The sequence below is a fragment of the Coloeus monedula genome, assembly GCF_965178545.1.
Source record: "Coloeus monedula genome assembly, chromosome: 8".
Taxonomy (NCBI): domain Eukaryota; kingdom Metazoa; phylum Chordata; class Aves; order Passeriformes; family Corvidae; genus Coloeus; species Coloeus monedula.
Window position 1 is genome coordinate 17,628,638 of NC_138788.1, and position 20,923 is coordinate 17,649,560.

Sequence of the window (20,923 nt, forward strand, 5' to 3'; positions counted from 1 at the left end):
GAAATACAGGAAAGCTTAAATCCAAAAATAAAACTGAATTGAAAAAGCAACCATACAAGACTGCAGTTTCAGGCCTAGACCTAAAGAACACAAACCATCTAAACCAAAGGCAGGCTGTGGGTAAAACACTAAGGAACAGACAAAATTCCTGGCTTAATAAAGCTTTCTGGCCATGCAGAAAGCTCATTCCTGCCTGACTGGACCCTTTATTTGTCACTACAGAGACTAATAACAAATTAACACAAAAGCATTCAGCAAGAATGTGCTGTAAAATCTTGCCCTAACTCTAATCAGATTCAGAAAGAGTCTTAATGCAGATCAGCTTGCCATTACCATTCTTAGTCACAGCCAATTCACACACAGCTAAACAGAGCTGTTAGGATCCTTTTAAAACTTTGTGTGTATATATGTAAGTAGATAGGCCAGTGTCACAGCTGGAACACGAAGAAGCTGCACAGCACACAGTCTGCACACAGCACAAAATCCCACAGACATGCTTTTTTGGGGTTTAATACAAGGTACAGGGGGAGGGTGAGGAAGAAAGCTTACCTTCTAAAGGTGATAAAAGGGTAAGAAACAGGACAACAAAAACAAAGATGCATACAGTAGTCATAATAAGGAAGTGATAGTGACAAAATAACTCAAGAGGCAAACTAAGGGTCAAGTGCCAAACAACATAGGCCAAAGTGATTTTTGTCTTGGTTATATCAATGTTAGATTTCCTGCAAGACTTGGTTTGCTAACTAGTCTGGCTTCAGGTCTCAATAAATTTTTTGTTATTTGTTGCTCATAGCCTTAACCCTTTAAAAAAATACCTTCAGCAATTTACTTCCAAGTACTCAAAAAAAAAAAACCAAAAAGAACTTGTCAGGAATTTCAGTTATGCAGCTGCATTTATTTGTAAGCCCACAACACTTTTATGATTCTGTCAGACCTGTTTTAGTCTTCTAGACATTTCAGTAGCTTCAGCATCACTTCAGAGCAGCACTTAGCTCCAGGTAAGTGGTTGCAGTCACTCACACAGCTGAACACTGAGTTGTAAGGAACTGATCCTGTCCCTATGCCAGCTTCACAGGCATCACACTCACCCAGAACGCCTGTTCAATCTAACAGATTTCTTTGAGACAAGACGAACACCTGAAATTTACTCTCATATATCCGGAATAAAAATGAGGCGGGGGAAAAGGAGCAGTTGTTCAAAGAGGAATCCCCCAAAATTGACTAAAATTTCTCAATTCCAAGCCTTTTGCACAAAGAATACAACAGTAGCCTATCTTTTCTAGCAGGATCTAGAAGAAAAATCTCAATCTCACTTAGGAATGCCTAGCTACAAGACCAGTTGAATGTACAGAACAATAACTTTTATACCTAACTTTCCTCTGTCAAAAATGATTTGGTAGGGTAGTTATACACAGGCAAAAAATCCTTCTCTGAGTGGAATTCCAGGACTTCCTAATGATGCCAAAACTAAAGCGTGAATAAATCTGTCTTCTGTTTGACCACTGAGATGCAGAAAACCACTGAACCACCTTCAAATGGCACACTAGTTTAACTTTGCTCATTGAAAGCTCATTTTGAAAGATACAATCAATATCTTTATCTCTGAAGACATTTGACCTTGAAGAGATTATATGATGCGATTACATAGTGTTGCAAAACTGATGCACAAATACATATTTCCATGGTCTCAAAAGCACAAGTTTATAAGGGTAAAACACAGCAGACAAAAATTAGACTTCTATATACGAAGGTAGATATGAAAATACCTTGCTCGCCCAGGCATCTTCATCCCAGGAAGTGAGTTGCAATACACGAATTATTTCATTTATCTCAGCACTCATTTTCTCTACTGTGAAATTGCGATTTTTCAAGGCCTCTTCTATTCCCTGGCTTTTAGAATTTTTTGTGGTTACAAAAATCTTCATAGCTGTGAAAATACCAGAGATTAGAAAATGGTACATGCAAGAACCAATCAGTGGTTGAGTTGACCTTCTACTGCATTTATATGCAACATTTTTTTTTGCATGGACCATTTTATCTCAAAGAGATTGTAGTTTTAATGCAGGAAGCACAGTTACTTGCAACTGATTACAGATGTCGAGGTTATTTTTAATAAATGTAAGACATTGGAACTCCAGTTCAAAACAGTAATTCAGAATGGTATTAAAAAGCAAAGCAAAAAATACCTGAAATGAGTACAGGCAATAGCTCCTTCACTGTATTCATCGAGTTTACCAGCATAACCCTATGTTCCTGGTGAGTTAATTCCTGTTGTCTCTCATCAATCATTTTGGCCATCTTTGTCATTCCTAAGGATTAAAGTAATTGAACATTGAAACACTTGAGATTTCTAAACAAAAATAAGGCATAATGATTGATGAAAACTATATTGAAGTTTAAAAATTTTTTTATTAGCTAGCAGCTGTTACTTTAAACACATTCCAGATACTTCAGAGAAGTCACCTATTCAAAACCTAGCCACTATGTAAAGTAGAATGGACTACTTAAAATTCTTGATTTAAAATCCTATCAATAAAATAGGACAATACTTGAAATTACTGTTTTAGGACATGAAGTCATTTAATGAACACTGGAAGCTGATTTAGGGTGGGGGGGGAGAGTGTCATCTTTTCTCTTAAGATTTGATCCATGCCTTAAGTGAAGGACAGAAAAAGGAAACATCAGGATTTTGTTTGTTTGCTTTGAGGTTCTACCAGAGATCAGGAACTGTATTTATTTATGCTTCATATTTGATAGAAATATTTCAGTACCCTAGAAGCCTGAAAAGAATTAAATTTATTCTAGAACAGATCTATTTTCAATAGCTAAGACTTGTGAGGTTTACCACACAGTGCACATGAAAACTTCAGACACAGCTTCATAAAAACTTGAGATTATTTAAATTGGTGCTGTTGTGGTCCCACTCCTCCTCCTACAGGATATAAAACTGGAAGGAAGCTGTGTATTCTTTGCCTGAATTACCTTTCTGCTGGTTAGTATCTTAGGCATCTTAACACGGCTTTTGTGATATCACTGAAAAGTAGGAGGATCATCACACTGACAGCACAGAGAGGCAAGCTGTGCAGAACCACATTTCCTTTTAAATGACAAGAGCCTTAAGAGGTAACCATGTTCCCCTCTCTGCTTCCAACACAAAACCTGTAAGCACTTCCTTGATTTTAAGTGTACCTGCTCATACTGCTATTATTCGTATAGTACTGACATGAATGGTCGAGTTCAGATGCCCATTAATAGAACTACAGGGAACAGGGACTACAGGCATTTTGTGGGCATGGGCTGCAAATGTTGAGCAGCAGCCAGCTCAGGCAAAGACAGAGCTTCTACAGCATTCCAGAAGCACAAGGTTCACTATTTATTCAGAATACCATGAATTTAGAGAAGATTATTCGCAATAAAGGTAGCAAGCCTACATCTCACTCTAAGACACTTGCCCAAGACCTCTGTCATACACGTGTAACAGCAAATTACGCCTGCGAGGTTCAGTGAAAAGACCCAAATGCTGGTAACTGAGCCAAACAGAGCAAACTGAAGTTAGGGGAAACTTCCATTTTAAAGACATGTAAGACAATAACCACAGAGAAACTAAAAGTGTATATACCAAGTTGAAGAAAAAGTTTCAGGAAAAGAGAAGATTGTCCTTTTTGTTTTATGTTTTTCCTGTTCAAAATGAGACAAAAACCTGAAGGTAACTTCTGATGGGAAATACACATTTAGAGAACACTTTACCTCCATATGGAACTTTAAAGTTTTTCCACATCTAGAAACAAGGTCAAGTCTACACATGTTAAATAAAAACAGGATAATCTAGAAACATGCTCTGTGCCATGATAGCTCTTGCTCATTTCATTCATCACCTAGCACATTACACATGTATTTATAAACATAAAATACTAACTAGATTCCTGAGGTTTTTATATAAGCGTTCTTTAGTTCAGTGTAATTTTAATTCCAGCATCTTCCTACACTTCCTGCCACCACCACATCTCAACTTTACAGAATGCTTTTGTTAAATACTTGGTGTTAACTTTTTGTTAACTACTCCATGCTGAAGCTAAAGAGCTAAAGCATTTGAAATAGCAGATGACGCAGATTAATGGTAGGTTTCCTCTACAACAATAAAGAGATTGAGACAGCAGTTCCTCACTTACCAATCACTTCCACCACTGAAAGTGTGACTTAACACAGTGAAGTAAACGAGTAGTGAAGGAGCATCAAAAAGCGAACAAAGAATTGCTGTAACAGCTGGGCTTTTGTATTACACTTCAAGACAGCTATTTCTGCAACCTCATTAAGATGTTAATATATGACATATAGATTATACTATTCCAAGAAATTCCTACTGGGCTATCTATCTCAGCCAGTACAGACATTTTATCAGCTTAATGGATTTTATATCTGTGAGTGCTTAGTTACACAGCTTTTTCATTTTTTTTGTTTTATCCTTACTAATGCATACTTACTTCCTTCACAGTATAGGAAAAGTATAGTACATATCATCCATGTAGCACATATAATTTACCAACATCATCTGCCTTCTTAGAAAAGACTATGAAACACACAGAGTCAGTCTTTCCAATAGAAACTTCCAAAGCAACTGCTTTACCATTGTCCCAACATTCAAAAACTTGGGTGAGGAAGGTGTTGGAGGGAAAACAAAGTAGTGGAAAAGACTACACTTAGTATACTTATGAAAGACTGGAGTAAACCAAACCTGGCCCTAAATTCTTCGTGTAAGTCACCAAATCCTCCATTGTCTCTACCACTTCTGCCACAGTGAGATATTCCAATATTCCTTTGCAGACACGGATGATTTTACGGACCTAAAAGAGGAACATGCCATTATTCCTTAGGTAAAGCTAAGTTACAGTTGAATTAGAAATGCAAACCTGTTATTAGAACAATTTAGTTACAGCATTTGCTAACATGACAAATGGGCAATCACAAAAGGCTGAGATACTGTGTAAATTACCCAAAATGCCATGAGTCAAGTTCCGTAATGACAAGCCAATATTTAATCAGCTTTCCACTACTCAGAAACGCAAAATCCTACTTCCAATGTTTTCGCTTTGTAAGGTAAATGAAGGCTAGCATTGAGAAAATAGGTTAGAAAGAACTTCATCTATGTACACTGTCATGCTTGAAGTTTTTATTGCAATTTCATCAATTAAAATATTTAACTTAAATCACAAAGCAAAACTACATAAAAAGCAGACTTCAAGCTTTCAGAGGAAGTATCATTCACCATACAGCTTTACATATGGAAAAAGCACTACTCAGCATTCCAGCAGAGAAGACAGATCCAACACCTCAAACTTTCCAGAAAAATCTGTGAAGGCTGTACTTAATTTACCTCTGGACCTCTCCCTCAGCTTAACTTTTTCAGTTCACATTTGATTCCAAAATAATTCTGTCAGTACATCTTCTAACCTCCTGAACCACATAACTTCTGACATCACTACATAAAATTCTTATCAAAGAGCAAGTTAATTAATATTTAATATGTAGCAACCACATGCAGTCCTCAGGACCTGGAACAGATCAAAGCTTCCTCAGAAACTCATTTCAGTTTGTCCCAATGTTAGTTTATATTGAAACACAGGACAGACACATGCCAACTTAAGTACTTGTGAAAAGTCAATCATTCCTGACTAATGTCTTTCTTTTGGTTAGCAAGGAGTTGTCAGGTGAGTTCCACAAAGCATTAACTTCACAAAAGTCAATTCATTTCCTAAACACTAGAAACAGAGATTAAAAGCTATTAACTTCCTTGAAAGTCCTGTAACACTTCTATTAAAAAACATTTAAAATAATGAGAATCAGAACTGCCACAGAGAAATCTCATGGCATTCTCCTCCTTTCAGAGGAACATGCTAACAGTGCCATGAGCTGATTAAATTAGACAAGAATACAATGTTAGACCACAAACAACAACAAGAAGAGCAACACAATTCCATAGGTAAACAGATTGTTGCAAAATTAGGATTAACATCAGCGTTTCTAACAGCATGAGCTTTATCTCTTCATTGTAGCACGATACATCTTATCTAGAAATGAGCAAGACTCCACATGCCCAGAAAGAGCATCAAAACTACGATTCGTAACAAAAAAAAAATTTCAAATATAAGACATTTAAGCTTCCTTGCAACTATGGGGGTTTTTTGTACATATGAGGATGGAGAAAAAGGACTTCTGAGTTTCTGGCTTGTGCAGAAGCCAAAACGTAGCAACTGCTAGATTTATCAGAATACATCTTCTGCCTGACCAGCCAGCCAGTCCAAATTTGTATTACCTCTCATGCCCCAAGGCCAATTAAATTACCTGAGCTAATGAGCCAGACAAACACTTAGAAAGTGGCCTAGGGGCTTTTCAGTGAAGGGATACAGAAAATATAAGGATCAGTAATGGGTGTGGTGAAGGAAATACAGAAAAGCATCAGGAAGATATCAGACAGTTGATGAGATCTGGCCTTTTCGAGCAATAATCACAGGCAACACCTAAACATTATGTCATGCAAAAATGCTCCTAAAAAAACAGACCAACAAGTCTAAGCTCCTTCTGACAGAAAGAAATGCAAAATATGCTTCCAATCAAGCTAAAATGGTCAAACCCTCATTAATCTATTCAACAGTTTGGTTCAGCTCATCTATTTAGGGGGACGTTTTAACTTACAACTGTTGTGCAGGCACCTATGTCAGTCATGCTGGAATTCCTACCTCCGCTTCATCGAATGTCAGGAGCAAGTCTGATGTTCCAGAAAGGATTCCTCTTGATCCATCAATGAGATAGTCACGAGCTGGCACTGAATAAGGATCTGCCTGCAGCATCTGGGCTGCCCGAACAAGTTTGGTGCAGGCGTTCTCCACTCTGTGGAAAGCCAGCAGACAACACTTGCTGATTAGCTTCTGTCAGTATGACAACGGACTTGAGGAAATGTTGGATTTATTTTTAACTTTACCACCTGAAGCATCGCAAGCAAACTGATCATTCTGCACCTTTAAGTTTGACAGGCAAGAGTATTTATTGTATTTATTCTAACAAGAAAGTCACCAGCAACCATACAACCCAGTTTTTCACAGGTCACACAATCTTCCCATGTTTAATGTACCCCTTATAGAGCACACAGTACAATGTCACTAAGGAGAGCTCCCAACCCAGCAAAATACCTTAACAGGCTTCAAGGACAGGGAACAAAACAATTATTCTTTTAGGACTTCACAATCAAAGTAACTGTTAACTTTTATCAGCCTTGTACAGGCATTGTTATTCAAGTAGCAGTCGCCATTAATAAATATTAAATGACAGCTACATATTAAGACAAAATAACACAGTTTTAAGAAAACCAAGACACCATGCCCTACTCTTTGAAGCTGTAGTCCAGGTCTTCAGAATGTTAACATTCTTAGAAAGAGCATTTAAAATAACCACAAAATGTAGTGGTAAGGTACAATGTTCAAATGCAGCTTGCAATGCCAGACATAAAAGCAGAAAGGTTTAGCAAGATATTACAGTATGTAACTACAATAACACAAAAGGTACTTCCAAGAAGAAAATGAGCTCTGAAATTAGGTTCCATCAAACCATTTAACAATTTTAAAATATCAAAAATTGGAAGACTGAAAATGTTTTGGTTTTGTTCTCTTTAAATTACCTTCTGACAACTTTGCAAAATACAAAATTCAGACTTCCCTTTCATGTTAGCTATGCTACTCATGACTGTAGTTACTGACTACACTGTGACTTTCCTCCACTGTCTCCCATTTCCTTTAAGTGTAGTGTAATACACAGGCTCTGTGCACGTGAGTGCCAGGTGTTCATTCAATAACATGAGGATCCAACAAACATTGAACACTTTTATTACAACAATGCTACCTCTTACCATCATTTCTGCATGCTTGTCACATAGCCCATTCTCTACTGAACACTTGGATACACTCTTATCTTTTAGTTAAGTACTTTTGGAAAGTTACAGTTAACCCATTTTTCCCCTCCATATTCTTTGCTAACACAAATATTAGAACTTAATGGTTACATCTCAATTTAACCAGTAGAAATAAGACACCCATTACAGGAAAACACTTTTGTCCAGAAAGTAAAGTTTTCAGCTAATAGCTCCCTAGAGTAGATCAAATTGGACCAGCTGCATTATCATAACCTGCTCTTTTTCTGAGACATCTGCTCAGCGTATCAGATGGTGGGAACTCATAACTGAGCAAGAAATGAAGAAGGACTTCAAGGCAGAAAGTGGAAATGGTCTGCTCATTACTATGCAATGCACTTATCTGTATTATCAAAGTCAACTGACTTCACTAAATTAGATTTCCGTGCTTGCTTCTCACGTTTATTCTTTTCAACTCTGCCAAGAAAGGGATTAAACAAATCACCTATTCAGCAGCTCAGAGCTATAGGCTCAGAAATACTTAATTTCCTACAGTTTAATTTCATGGGTATCTGTTTAATACTAATAATTATCTCAAGGCTGGATTTTTCATTTGTTAAGAAAAGAATTAACATAAATGTGTATTACACCAGAAGTCACCATAATTATTGAAAATAGTGTTTCTAAAGATTCAAAGTTTTCTTTTATAGTTTTTAGGGTTGAACCTCAAAGGTAAATTTGAATTTCACTAGTATAACGCCTATTTTGTATAAACTTCCCAATGCACTTAAAATACTTCAGGAGCATAAGCTGTGTACAAGGAAAGCACAGTGGTGTCTGAAAATCAGACACACTTCATCCCCTGCAAAGCACACATGCTAGGAAGCAAAAGATTAGGGAAAAAAGGTATTAATTTACTTCCATTAAAAAAACCCAACCAAAACAACAACACAAACAACCAAAAACCCCTAAAAATGCAATGAACCACTTGTTCTATCACAGGAATCAAACACGTTCAGAAGCTTCAAATAGAAGTTCATTGCTATGGTGAAGTTTCTAATTTCTGTATTATATTGCAACATAAAAAACCCAACAACATATCTTTATAAAAAAAAGGTATATTTATTTTTGAGGCACGATTACAATAAAGCTGTCTTAACATCAGCCAGATTCTTTGTGGGGAAGACACTGGTCACAGTATTCCTAACCATACTACTTTAGGTAGTCAATCACTTCATCACTGTTAAATGTATTCCTTACAAAACATGAGGGAAAAAAACGTAGCTTATGCTAAACTATCATTTTAGGTTTTAGGTTTAAGGATTGACCTCTGCTTTTCCCAGAGTTTGTTTTCCAGTTTAACCACTACAGTTTAGATTACTTGCAGTTCAGAAACATAAAGTAAAAAGTAAATATTTTACATTAACAGTAATTTGTTAATACAGGTACCAGCAATGCAGCTACAGCTTGGCTACCAAAAAATGTTAACACAGAACAGCATTATTGCTTGATTTGTTACATGAGCTTGTGCATGCAAGTTAAACATAAATTTTTATTCTCAATGTAAACAAATAGTGTAACGCTGTTCTTTGCCTAGAGACTGCAGTTCTTCCCTTCTTTACAAGAGAAGCTTAACAAGTAATAGGAACATCTTGCAAAACATCTGATGTAAATTATATGCATTACTCATACTCCCTGGTGATTAAGACAATTAAGATAAAGAACTCAGCATTTTTTAACTCTAAGTCAACAGTTCCAATGTGGTTTCTGTCAGTAGCAAGTGAAGGGATGCATGATAGCTTTTCAGCAGCCAGCAAGTTATTTTGCTGCACAATCACACTCCTACTGAAAAGCTTTACAGATTACCATAATATATATTCCTTATAAACCCTCAATGCCAGTATCAGGTCTTTCAAAAGAATAAACAGATCTTCTCTCCATCCTCCAAGACTGGTGATCCTTTTGAATGGAGGAAAGACAAACAGGGAATGCAGTGCTAGTACACGTGTACTGCTTCTTACCCATCGTCCATGTGCCAGTACAAATTCTGCCGGAGCACTCCCTTAAAAATGAATGCCAGTTCCTGAATTAATGCTTTAGAAACAAAATCTCCTTCTCAGGAAAACAAAACCAAAAAAAGACCTTCATCTGTTTCAATTCTTGCATCTAAATTCTGTCCTTTACAGCAGTAAAAGGTAAGGCTCCCTTTGCAGCTCACCTGCGACTATCGCTTGTCCCCATAACCAAGATACCCGTGACAATATACTCCCCATGTTAACAAGAAACTGTTAACATGTACTAATTCATTTTGCTATAAACTCGAGATTAACAAAAAACCTACAAATGAAACATGTTATCATTCATAAAAGCCATTGGACATTCCTAGCTCATGTTACTGCATCTAGGATAGTAAGTACTATGTGAAGTGGCATCATTACTACAACAGATAGCTTTGGTTCCCTTTTTACATTGTATCATTGCTCACACAGTCGTGAATTGCTGCAGAAAAAGTTCTTGCACCCAGCATAAAGTGGTACTGTTCAGCAGTGCTTGTATCACATTTCTACAGTAATTTAATTATTGAAGTCTTGCACAGTTTGCTACATTTTGATCAAAGGCTGAATACAGTACAGCAATTTAAAAAAATCTCTCTCCTTAATCCCTTACTTGTCTAGGTGAACAAGAAGCTGGAAATTAACTAAAAATTCCCCACATCCTAGAAAATTAGCACAATCAAAATTACATGTTTGCATACAGTTAATTAAGAAGCAAGAAAAAAAGCTTTGATCTTATTGCATTAAACAAACACTGCCCTCAAAAAAATCGAACTCCTCTACAGCCACACAAGATCACACAGCAGGAACACAGCATGATAAATACTGTAGTGGATTGTATCAAAGGCCCATTTAGCTCAGTATCCTGTCTCCAAAAGTAGCTGCAAGTAAAAGCCTAAGGAAGGTTAAGAACAGGATAAGCATTTATCATAGTTCCTCTAGGCACTCTCCCATCCTTCAACTATTTTCAGTTCTTGGGACTTCCTGCAGTTTGTCTATTTGATAACCCACAATGGATTCCTCTAAGTACTTAGCTATTAACCTCCAAACCCACATAAGGAGTTTTAACAGTACACAACTAGCTGTACAAAGAATCTTCCCTACTGCTGGCTTACAAACTGCTAGCTTAAAGTAATTCCCCTATCAAGTTCTGCACAGGAAAAAATACAAGTTTTCATCTTCTCCATGCAACTCATACCTCCTTGGATATTGTCAGGGCCTCAATCCCCTCTGTCACTTTTCCCATGCTAAGGAGTTCTGGTCTACTCAGCTTTGCCTCATACGGAAGTAATTCCATGCTTTTGTTCTCCAAGCCCTTCTAAGAGCTTTTTCCAGCACTACTACAGCCTTTCTAAAATTGTATGACTACCAGTACATGCAGTATTCAAGCTGTGGAAGAAAAACATACCGTGACATTTAGATCTCTCATTCTGTGACGGTAAACCTAATACTTTATTTACTTTTTGACCATTATGACCAGGTAAGGATGCTCTCACCAATGTATAACAGCTCCAAGACCTTGCTCACTACTGGAAATGGTCGGTTCAATCATCCTATCTGACATTAGACCTGCTGCTCTCCCAAGTGTGCATAATTTCAGGTACTTAAAAATAATTTAATCTACAGTTAACATCAAGTCACTTCAATTAGTAAGATACTGTAATTTCCCAGAGTCATCCATTAACCTCTCTGGCCTGCATAAGACATAGAATCACTCATAAATACTTTTGCCTCACAAGTCAGCCTTGTCTCCAGAGCATTTATTAACATGGTGAAAAGCACACCCCCAATCAAGAGCTCCACAGTCCTACTGATTTCCTCCTGCCATTGTCATGGCTAACCATATACTCTTCCACTTTGAATTTTCTCTTTTTTTATACAAAAATCTTTCTAATTACCCTGCAGCTACTTCACTTTCTTAAAAGCCTCTAGACTGTGCCAAGTTTAGAAATCAGTGTGTACTGTATCACATGGACTACCCTTTCCCCTGTTTGTGATATTTCTAAGAATACCAACAGATTTATAAGGGAGAATTTCCCTCCACAGAAACACGGTCAATTCATCCAAAGCACACCATAGATAGGTGGGGTGTCTCTCTTCTCTAATACAGAATTTCTAATCGTTTGCCCCAAAAGGACATCAGACCTCTACATGTCCTGTTCCCCAGAGTTCCCTAGAAAGTTTCTCAGGTTGTAGCATCACTTTGATTGACATACTCAAGTGGCAGACTACTTCACTAATAACTCAGCTATTTCATTCCTGAACTCATATGCTAATACCACCTGGTCCTAAGCACTATTTTAATTATTCATTTTGTCAACCTACAATGCAATAAACTAAATCCATCTTCACTACCTACTCTAAGTTTTCTCTTTAGACATCACCTCTCTTCCTCCTTTTACTATTTTCCCAGTTGTCTCAATGTTTTCTTGTTTTTACTGTCTGCTTGTTTGGTGTTTAGAAATAACAGTAAAATATTCAGTAATTGCATATACACTGGACAACACTAACAAAGAGGTTACCATAGGCAGTAGAGTGCAGAGGAAAGTCACTTCAATAGAAGTCTGTCAGGTGGCAATAAGGAGCTTGAGAATTCCACAGCAAGGTGGGATGTATCATTTTTAAGACTTAAGACAACAGAAGGAGAAAGTCAGTTGTCCTTTACACCAAGACACAGAATTAAGAATGCCTGCTGTAAGTGGACTTACTGTCTCTACTACGCTGTCTGCAGTAAGTCGCAGCTCTTCACGTGCCTTAGGTTTCCAGGCAGTAACGCTATCAGCTGCCTATACTGACAAATTCACATTTTTCCATCAGCCAAATGAACAGAAAAAGATTGAGACACCACATTGTCTCTGACACTGTTAGGCACACCTACAGCAACACACGCCTAAGTACCATTATTACTCTGATTTCTTTATTATTTTTTGAGGAAAAAATACCATATGTATATACTCATAGATACAGAATGTAACACGACAAATCCCTGCTGCCAGAGGTTGTTCCTGACATTGAACAGGTTTCCTGTACCCACAATACAAGATTTACAATAAAATTAGTTTACTTGATAAATGCTGGTGGCATATCCCTTTTCAAGATCTGGTCTTCTGTTGTCTGCACAGTCTCTTTTCCAACCTGCAGGAGAAAAAAAAGACATACTTAAGAAACAAAATTTCAATGTAAAGGCCAGATAAAAGCAAACAGAGAAATAACAACAAAAATGCTTTGCACTAATGACAGCTCCTTTCACCAGGTTCTTGTTGCTGTGTCTACTTTTGAGACCCCTATATACTGGGGTTAACTTAATGCTTTAGAAATTGTAAGTTGTTTCCAATCAACATCTCTACTAAATTAAATGGGGACACACAAGGACACTTTACCCTCTTCCTACTCTCCACAGAAACAATACTATACTTTTCCTGCACTTAGTTGTAAAAACTTAAATCACTGAACTCTGAAGGTTTCCCTCCGTTCTAATCCCCACAAGTCAGAAATCAAGTTCAAAGCTAAAAAAAATTACCCTCCTTTTGCTATCAACTTAGTCTATTAGAAAAAATGTAGTTAATGACTGAGAGTACACCCCACATCCACACCATCCTTTAGGCAAAAAAATAATTATGCAGAGGGTAATAAAGACAGAGTAAGATCTGGAGTTTTCTATACACTAGCTCTTGTGTTACACAATAGAAGTCTTTATAATGGGTAGCTGACTCTCTGAACTGTGAGATCACCAACTTGACAAAATATTTCCAGCTCCTTTGTTTGCTGTATTTTCCAGCTGAATAAGCTATTCAGAAAGGCAGCACAAAGCAGAAGGTCTTTAAACCAGACACTACTTTGTGTTAAGAACTGCCAGACCTGCTCAAGCTAGACAAGATAGCCCTGAAAATCCCTGATCAGCTGGTGCTTAAGAGATTCACTGGCTTTGGACAGAAGATGTAGTGTGTCAGTATGCACAGCACTTGCCAATTCTAATGCTGTACAGCCTTCCAGAACCACTGCTTCCTTGCAAATTTTTGCTGCTTGCCAAAAACTGTCTCTCCCTGGTCTGCTCCTTTTCAGAGGAACTTCACAGAAGTACATTGGCCTGAGTATTGTATTTGCGTCAAACAGATTCAGCCTAGCCTACTTTTTTTTTTTTAATCTGTTAGTACTACACTCACAATTAGTCACACAGATACTTAAAAGTAATGAAAGGAAGAGCAAAAAAAGTTAAAGATCTGGAATTTTATGGTAGGTTTCTGTCTCTTGCATTCACAGTAGGCTCACCAACACTCATGCACCCTCCTAATGCACAGCACTGCAGTGTTGCTTTGACTCCTGAACTTCGTGGCAATGCCTCAGGAGCATGATCCTAAATGTATCTCACGACCCATGACAGAGTATGACTGCTTTGTTCTAATTATTTCCATTGCACTCGTGAAATACATTCTTTATATTTCTCACAAGTTTGCATGGATATGTGCATGATCAAGACAACACAAAAAGTTGAGTAATTCCCAGTAACTCTGGACTATACACCATTAGACAAAAGACGGGCAGCAGGTGGAAATGAAGAGCAATACTTTATTTACAAGAACCATGCCTTCAAGATTTATTTTCTTTCAGCTGTACCAATCTGCATATAATTCAGTATAGCGAGAAGAGTAAATCTTTAAAGAATGCAAAAAAATAAAGCCTACACTGGAGATTTTTAATCTCAAAAAACTGCCCTGAACTCCAATGACATTTCTCTTCCAAGTCCATCCATATCCTCAGCACTATATACCACACAGACAGGACACAAGATTTCAAGCAGCTTCTATGATGCCTCAATTAAAAAGGTGCACTACTTGTCTAGCAAAAAGGACTTTCAACCCTATTTTAAGCACCAACACAGAATGCACTTCCTGAATCTGTTTAAATATAAAACCTTGTTGCCATAGCTGTTATTTAACCTTTCCAGTTGTTGCCGTTCGCAGTTGTGGCCAAGGTATAGAAATGGCATGTAAAGAACAAATGGACTTCATATAACATTTAACAGGCAAAGTCTCAAAACATGAAGACACATTCATGAGTAAAAATATACAACCTCAAAGAAGTTTAGTGGGTTTGCCCTTCGAGCTTTGTGGTTAGGGGTTTTTGTTGCTTTGTTTCCCACTTAGTTTTCACAAGATCCTGTTTCTTCAGCTTGAACTCTACATGGCCTAAGCAATTTTTGGACACACTGCAGTGTAACACAAGGTAACAACTACCCTCCCCACAATCCAATACCAAGAAAATGAGGGGGCTTTTTTCTTGAAGATGTAGTATCTACACATTCCTTATTTCAGACAGGCAGCTTGTCCAGCATCATGCTAATATAAAACAATCATCTGAGAAGCACATTTTATTTCTAGCCCACAGTACAGATGTAGAAAAAACAACAGGATTCCTACTTGGGTTTCAGATATTCTTACCTACTAAGATGATCTTTCCTTAACTAACTGGGAAGTGACAGTGATATAGAAGCTCTTGCTATTACACAATGTTGGAGTGGCAATTAGTCATGGTTCCAAAGAAACTGCCCTGACTAACACACTAAAACAACTCTAATTTCAACACTGCACATTATAGAGTAAGGGGAGATCTCAAGCATACCTTACCAAGACAGTTTCCTAGTTACAACTTCTACCCATCCATAATAATTTCCAAACTCTCTGGAGATTAGAGACAAATCAGTTGAATAAAGAGTGAGCTATTTTCCTTCTTGCTCCCTGCTCAAAAAAGCAGGGAACAAGAGGCAGCCAAGTCAAGAAATTTAAAGGAAATGGGACACACACAAGTCAGAGGGCATATATGGCCACTGAAAGCCTTTCTAGGAATTTAGCTATAAGCAGGAAGAAGAGATTGATGTTTCCTGCTGCTTTTGGTCTTTAACCTTGTTTGTAAGTCTCCTGCAAGTCCTATTTGCCACTGGTTAGTAGAAGACCAGTACATGCTTTAAGCTTTCTGATGTGGAGAATTTTCTCCTTGGAGAAGAAGGAAGAAAACGTTTTCATCAGGACAAGTTTATTCCTTATAACAAGTTTTGCAGTTTTTTGTCACGTCTGCTTCTACTGCAGGAAAAACAAGAAAATGTCCCTTGCCCACTACCTTCTTAGCCTGCTGGATATAGCAAACAACAGCTGTTCAGTGAGAAGGAGAAATAATTTCAGCTTCTGTAATTCTATAAGAGTATGTTTAAACAGACAAGCACTCAATAATATCTAGCCCTTTTTACTTCTGCAGTTCGAAAGTAAAACCTGAACGTATCATATCAAATAAAACACAAATAATTAAGATGGGAATCCAAAGTTTATTGTTTAAGGGTCTTTTTTTTTTTTTTTTTTTTTACACAAAGATTCTTCTGAATGCCTGTGTTGACAATACCAGTTTGACAATTTGCCAAATGCTGGAAGTGACATTTTCCTCACAGCTTATATGATTTCCCCTGTTAAAAGGGAAGATGACCTTAGAAGAATTAGTTCTTGCAATGTTCCAGAAGCTTAATTTAAAACATCTGTCATTTTAGCAAGGAGCCTAAAAATATTCCCTCATCATCATCCAGTGAACACATAACAGCCCTGGCTGTTACACCAGCAGACCCCTACATTTCCCCCAAGAAATAAGCTGCAGTATGAGTTTTGCTTGACAAACCCAAGTGCCACACAAAGTGACCTAGGTCTGTATGCTGTAAAAGCAACTTTACCACAGGACAACTCAATAAAAATCCACTCCCTGGTTTATGCATTCTTCCATGTTTTGCAAGCTTTCAGGAAGGATTGTGACACAACAGTAGGAACATTAAATCTCACATCAAAAATGTCTTATTCACCAGTTGAGTGCCATCAAGTTCCCTGCAACTTCTTTAGATGTCTGTCCTGAAAAAATAAACTTAAGTATTTGCTTTAATTCTACAGCAACAACAGTCTCTACATTGCACAGCCACATCTAGAATGCATCTCAAAACAGAATTACCAGGGCTTTCCACACATTCTGCACTTTAACAAAGTAACACTGGCCCAGATCTCACAACTAGGAAAAATGCAAGTTGAGCTAGAAGTGAGCCAAAGTTACACCAAATTTATGCTTATTCCCTGCTGGCACAGATGACATACATTTCAGTCAAGACTGAAAAATACAACATGGGCAGAAAGAATTAAATCTTCAGGAAAGAATTTTTAGTTAAGGTTCCATACTGAGGGGTGTTACTTGCACACAACAAAAGGAAAATGATGACTGAAATTAATGATACCCAGTTGTAAATCCTGTACCTTTCAGAGTTCACCCCTTGGACAAGGCTTGTCCACTGAAGGCCTAAAAAGCAGGTCCATTATCCCACACTGATTCAGAGACTGGTTTGTCTCAGTGGCTTCAGAAGTGGCAAGGGCTCAGTAACTACTTTACAGTTGTTCAGTTTTCCTTTTGGGCTCTGATGACTGGTTTCACAATTACACTGAAAGTTTTCAGGAAGAACCTCTGGCAGGAAAGAGAAGCAGAACAGGACTTGGCTGTTTACCTTTGTTCTTGTCAGCTACAGTAATTTGATTGCCACCCATGCTGTCTTTACTTACACTATCAAGAAGATGCAGTTGTTGGTATTCCAATCTATTTTGCTCAGCTCTTTTAGAAATACAGATGTTGGAGTGAATGTTTATCATGGCCTAACCCTTAGCTGCCATAATCTATGTGGTAAATTATTACAGCTGGTGAGGGGGTCAGTGGCTCTGATGCAGGAAGCTGTGACCGGTCTGGAGAGATGGTCTGGAAAGGAATCGCCTTCCCAAGGCCCGGTGTCTTCCCTCAGCTGCTGCCTAGGAGGGCCTGTGCAGAGACTGTCAGCTCATGATTTCAGCTCAGCTCTGCAGGGCAGCCTCCAGGCCAAGCCAGACCAGAGAGAGACGAGAGGCTCGAGTAGCTGGTTCCGCACGAGGCAGCTTTATTATCCGTACTCCAGCGACGGGGAGCTACGGGCGAGCATCTGCGTCTCACAGGGGCGGAGGGCTAGCTTTTATAGGGATACAGGGGATGGGTAAAGGCCAGTGGGTTACAAAGGATCTGCATAGGGTCTCCTAAAGGATTGTGGGTCTGTCTTTTCTCACAGTGACCAAAGAAGTGGTTGCCTTTCCACGGAGTCCTGCTGAGCAATTACACAATCTCCTTATCTCAGCAGACATCCCTCCAGGGCAGGGGCTGGGCATACCCCACAACAAATATATCAAAACAGGATTGTGTACATCCTGGCATGGCAGCCTAGCATCGAACTTTGTCAGACACAAGTTAAACAGCTTTGGGGTACATCATGAAATTACTTAGTCTCATCTAAATTTACAAGTCACTCAAAAATTAACACATGCAAACAGCTTCCAGTAAACACATGATTTTTGCAAACTCTGAATAGGAAAGTCAAGCAATGTTGAAGTGTTTTTAAAAAAATCAAAGTGAACAGGTTTACAGGTCACTCCTCACAATTTCATCCTTCTCATTCAATAAGCCTGCAAAAGTCAGTCTTAAGCTACAACCTTTTTTTAAAACACAAACTTTTGTTTTTCCTTCAAATGCTCTCAGAAGCATTTAACAAAGCAAATTTCCAATTTCTTCATCATTCTACTCATCTTGCTTTGAATTATAAATGGGATTGATATGTCACTTGCAATTAGTGAGTTTACCACTGGTTTAAGAAGCTTTTAGAGTTTTCTACTTCTCTGTAGAGGAATAAGCCAATGCAATTAGAGATGGAAAAAACTCCCAATAAATGTGCAGCTAAATTCTCCTCCTGCTTTTAGTTTACACCAAGTGAACAATGCACATATACCATCAGTGAATCAGTCATGACTCCTCCTTGAAGCCAGGCAGAACGCTAAGGAGACTGCTGAATCAGAGCCCATCATCCACTTGTCCTTTCAGCCAGCATGGAAGCTGCATAGTGACTCCTGGTTTTCTCATAATTGCCCTGGAGACTGCATTCCAGCCATAGCAAGGTACAATTTCAAAGTCATCTGGCAAGCAAATTAGAACACACCAGCCATCTGGTCCCCAACAGCAGCAAACTGACCTACCTGTCTACATTGGTGATTAAGAAAAATTTAACTGGCTTAAGGCTAAGGAAATCCTGCTGTTCACAAAATACAGAACTATAAAACAAGAACCATATGGAAAATAGAAAGCAACATCATTTGGATACCAAAAGACTTATTCATGCTGCTAGTACCTATCAACTCCTTTACCAGTACAGAGCTAAGGCCTGGATGGTTTGGCTAATTACAGGATTAACTTAACACATGGGAAACAAACACATACTCATTATGTGAGACTTTTTACAGAACTATCATAATTTGGAAATTAGTTCTTTTATTAAGAGAAGAGTTTCTTTTTCAAGACCAGTACTTCAAGTTAAAATTACTTTAGGACATTTAGGACAACTCTACTTCAGTCAAATAACATAATTCATATAAGTCATCTCTGGCCCTTGGGCATTTACAAAACTCACCAGGAAAAATAAGATACAGCAGCTGTAGTCTACCAATGAGACAGACAGCTGCAAGTAGCTACTTTTACCTTACAAGAAAATCTAAAGACAACACCACATACCAAACAGCATGCAGACTCCAAAAGCTCTTCCAGTTCATTTCCATGTACACAGATCTGTGGTCACAAGTTTCAGAGCACCTCTTAACATAAATCCTGCTGCAGGTGTATACACATATTAGCACTGTATTAAAAGAGAACATGATTTTGGAGCCAAGTTTTCTCATTATTCAGATGCCTGTCTAAAAAACAAGAAACTGAACACCATGATTCTGCAGCTAGATTTACACCATCTTTGACAATCTAACAATGCTAATATCTCCATGTTGGAGAGGGTTTTGGCAGATAAGAATCTCCATCCTGACCCAGGTAATTGAGCTGTATCCTGTCCTTCCAGCATTTCAACTGTTAAGTCAAGTAGAAACATCCAGAAAATTCACTCATCCTGAGGCTTTTTGGCCTTGTTGGTAGTCAAGTAGTAGCAAGGGGTCTCACCATAGGAAGTTCATAGATTATATCAAATGGAAGGCAGATTTGGTTCCAGATACAGCAGGGCTGCCTATGAGAATCTGTGATTCTGATACAGATAAATACTGTACTGCAGTGTCTCTAAATCAACCCAAGCTATAGCTACACATAGGTAATAACTGACTTTCTTCCCAGTCTGTTTTTCCCTTCATCAGAAGGGCAAACTAGCTTATGTTGTGATCTGTGTAACAATAATAAGTTAGTATTCCACTTATCCACATGTTTGCACAGATATTCAAGAAGCTGAATAAAAGCAAAGACAAAATAATGTATTCTCTACTACTTCTTGGGTAACTTTCAAACATAGAACAGTAGAGCAGTTTCTTTCTCTATGGTTCTGCATCTGAAATTTACTCAAGCAGTAACTGACTACATGAGCTACAAGGCAGATGTCCAATACAAGTGCCTTAATTTCACCTTGCCATTTAGTTAACTACAAAATCTGTTGTTACCTTTTATAACCCATGTTACTTTATGAAAACACTGCTGATTTAACAGGTATTGTTACCTAAATGAGGCATTTTAATATGCCACAATTGAAAATGTAGGATGGCTACTGGGCCCTGAATTTTAGGATCTTCCAGTTGTTATATGCTTGTACTGACTTCTGAATACCAGACTTTTCAACACTGATTTTCCCTTTTCCACAGAAATAGTGGCACCACTGCCCTTACCAGCTCCCACCTAGAGCATCAGTGGTTCCAGAGAACAGATTTTTTTTTTCCCCCCCTAAGTTCATGGCAGGAACGGTTCTCTGCAGAAAAACAGAATTTATAAGCATGACAAAGAAAAAAAAACACTCATGTAGAATTCCTTTATTGATAAAAGTAGTATTTATCACTATGTTTTAATATATTAATATTATCTTTACGTGCTCACTAATATATGGCTGAAGCAACAGAAACTCACAGCATTC

The 20,923-nt window shown here is 38.0% G+C and overlaps 1 protein-coding gene across 5 annotated transcripts in view; it reads right to left on the reverse strand.

Moving 5' to 3' along the window:
• Positions 1–20,923, reverse strand: part of VCL (vinculin) — a 60,341-nt gene that overhangs the window by 25,010 nt on the left and 14,408 nt on the right. For all 5 annotated transcript variants that reach the window (XM_082286139.1, XM_082286141.1, XM_082286142.1 and 2 more), the window contains exons 2-6: positions 13,016–13,086; positions 6,735–6,885; positions 4,733–4,841; positions 2,187–2,309; positions 1,767–1,927 (exon numbers count right to left, since the gene is read on the reverse strand). In XM_082286139.1, the coding sequence (XP_082142265.1) occupies positions 1,767–1,927; positions 2,187–2,309; positions 4,733–4,841; positions 6,735–6,885; positions 13,016–13,086 (615 nt within the window). The remainder of the gene's footprint in view (positions 1–1,766; positions 1,928–2,186; positions 2,310–4,732; positions 4,842–6,734; positions 6,886–13,015; positions 13,087–20,923) is intronic.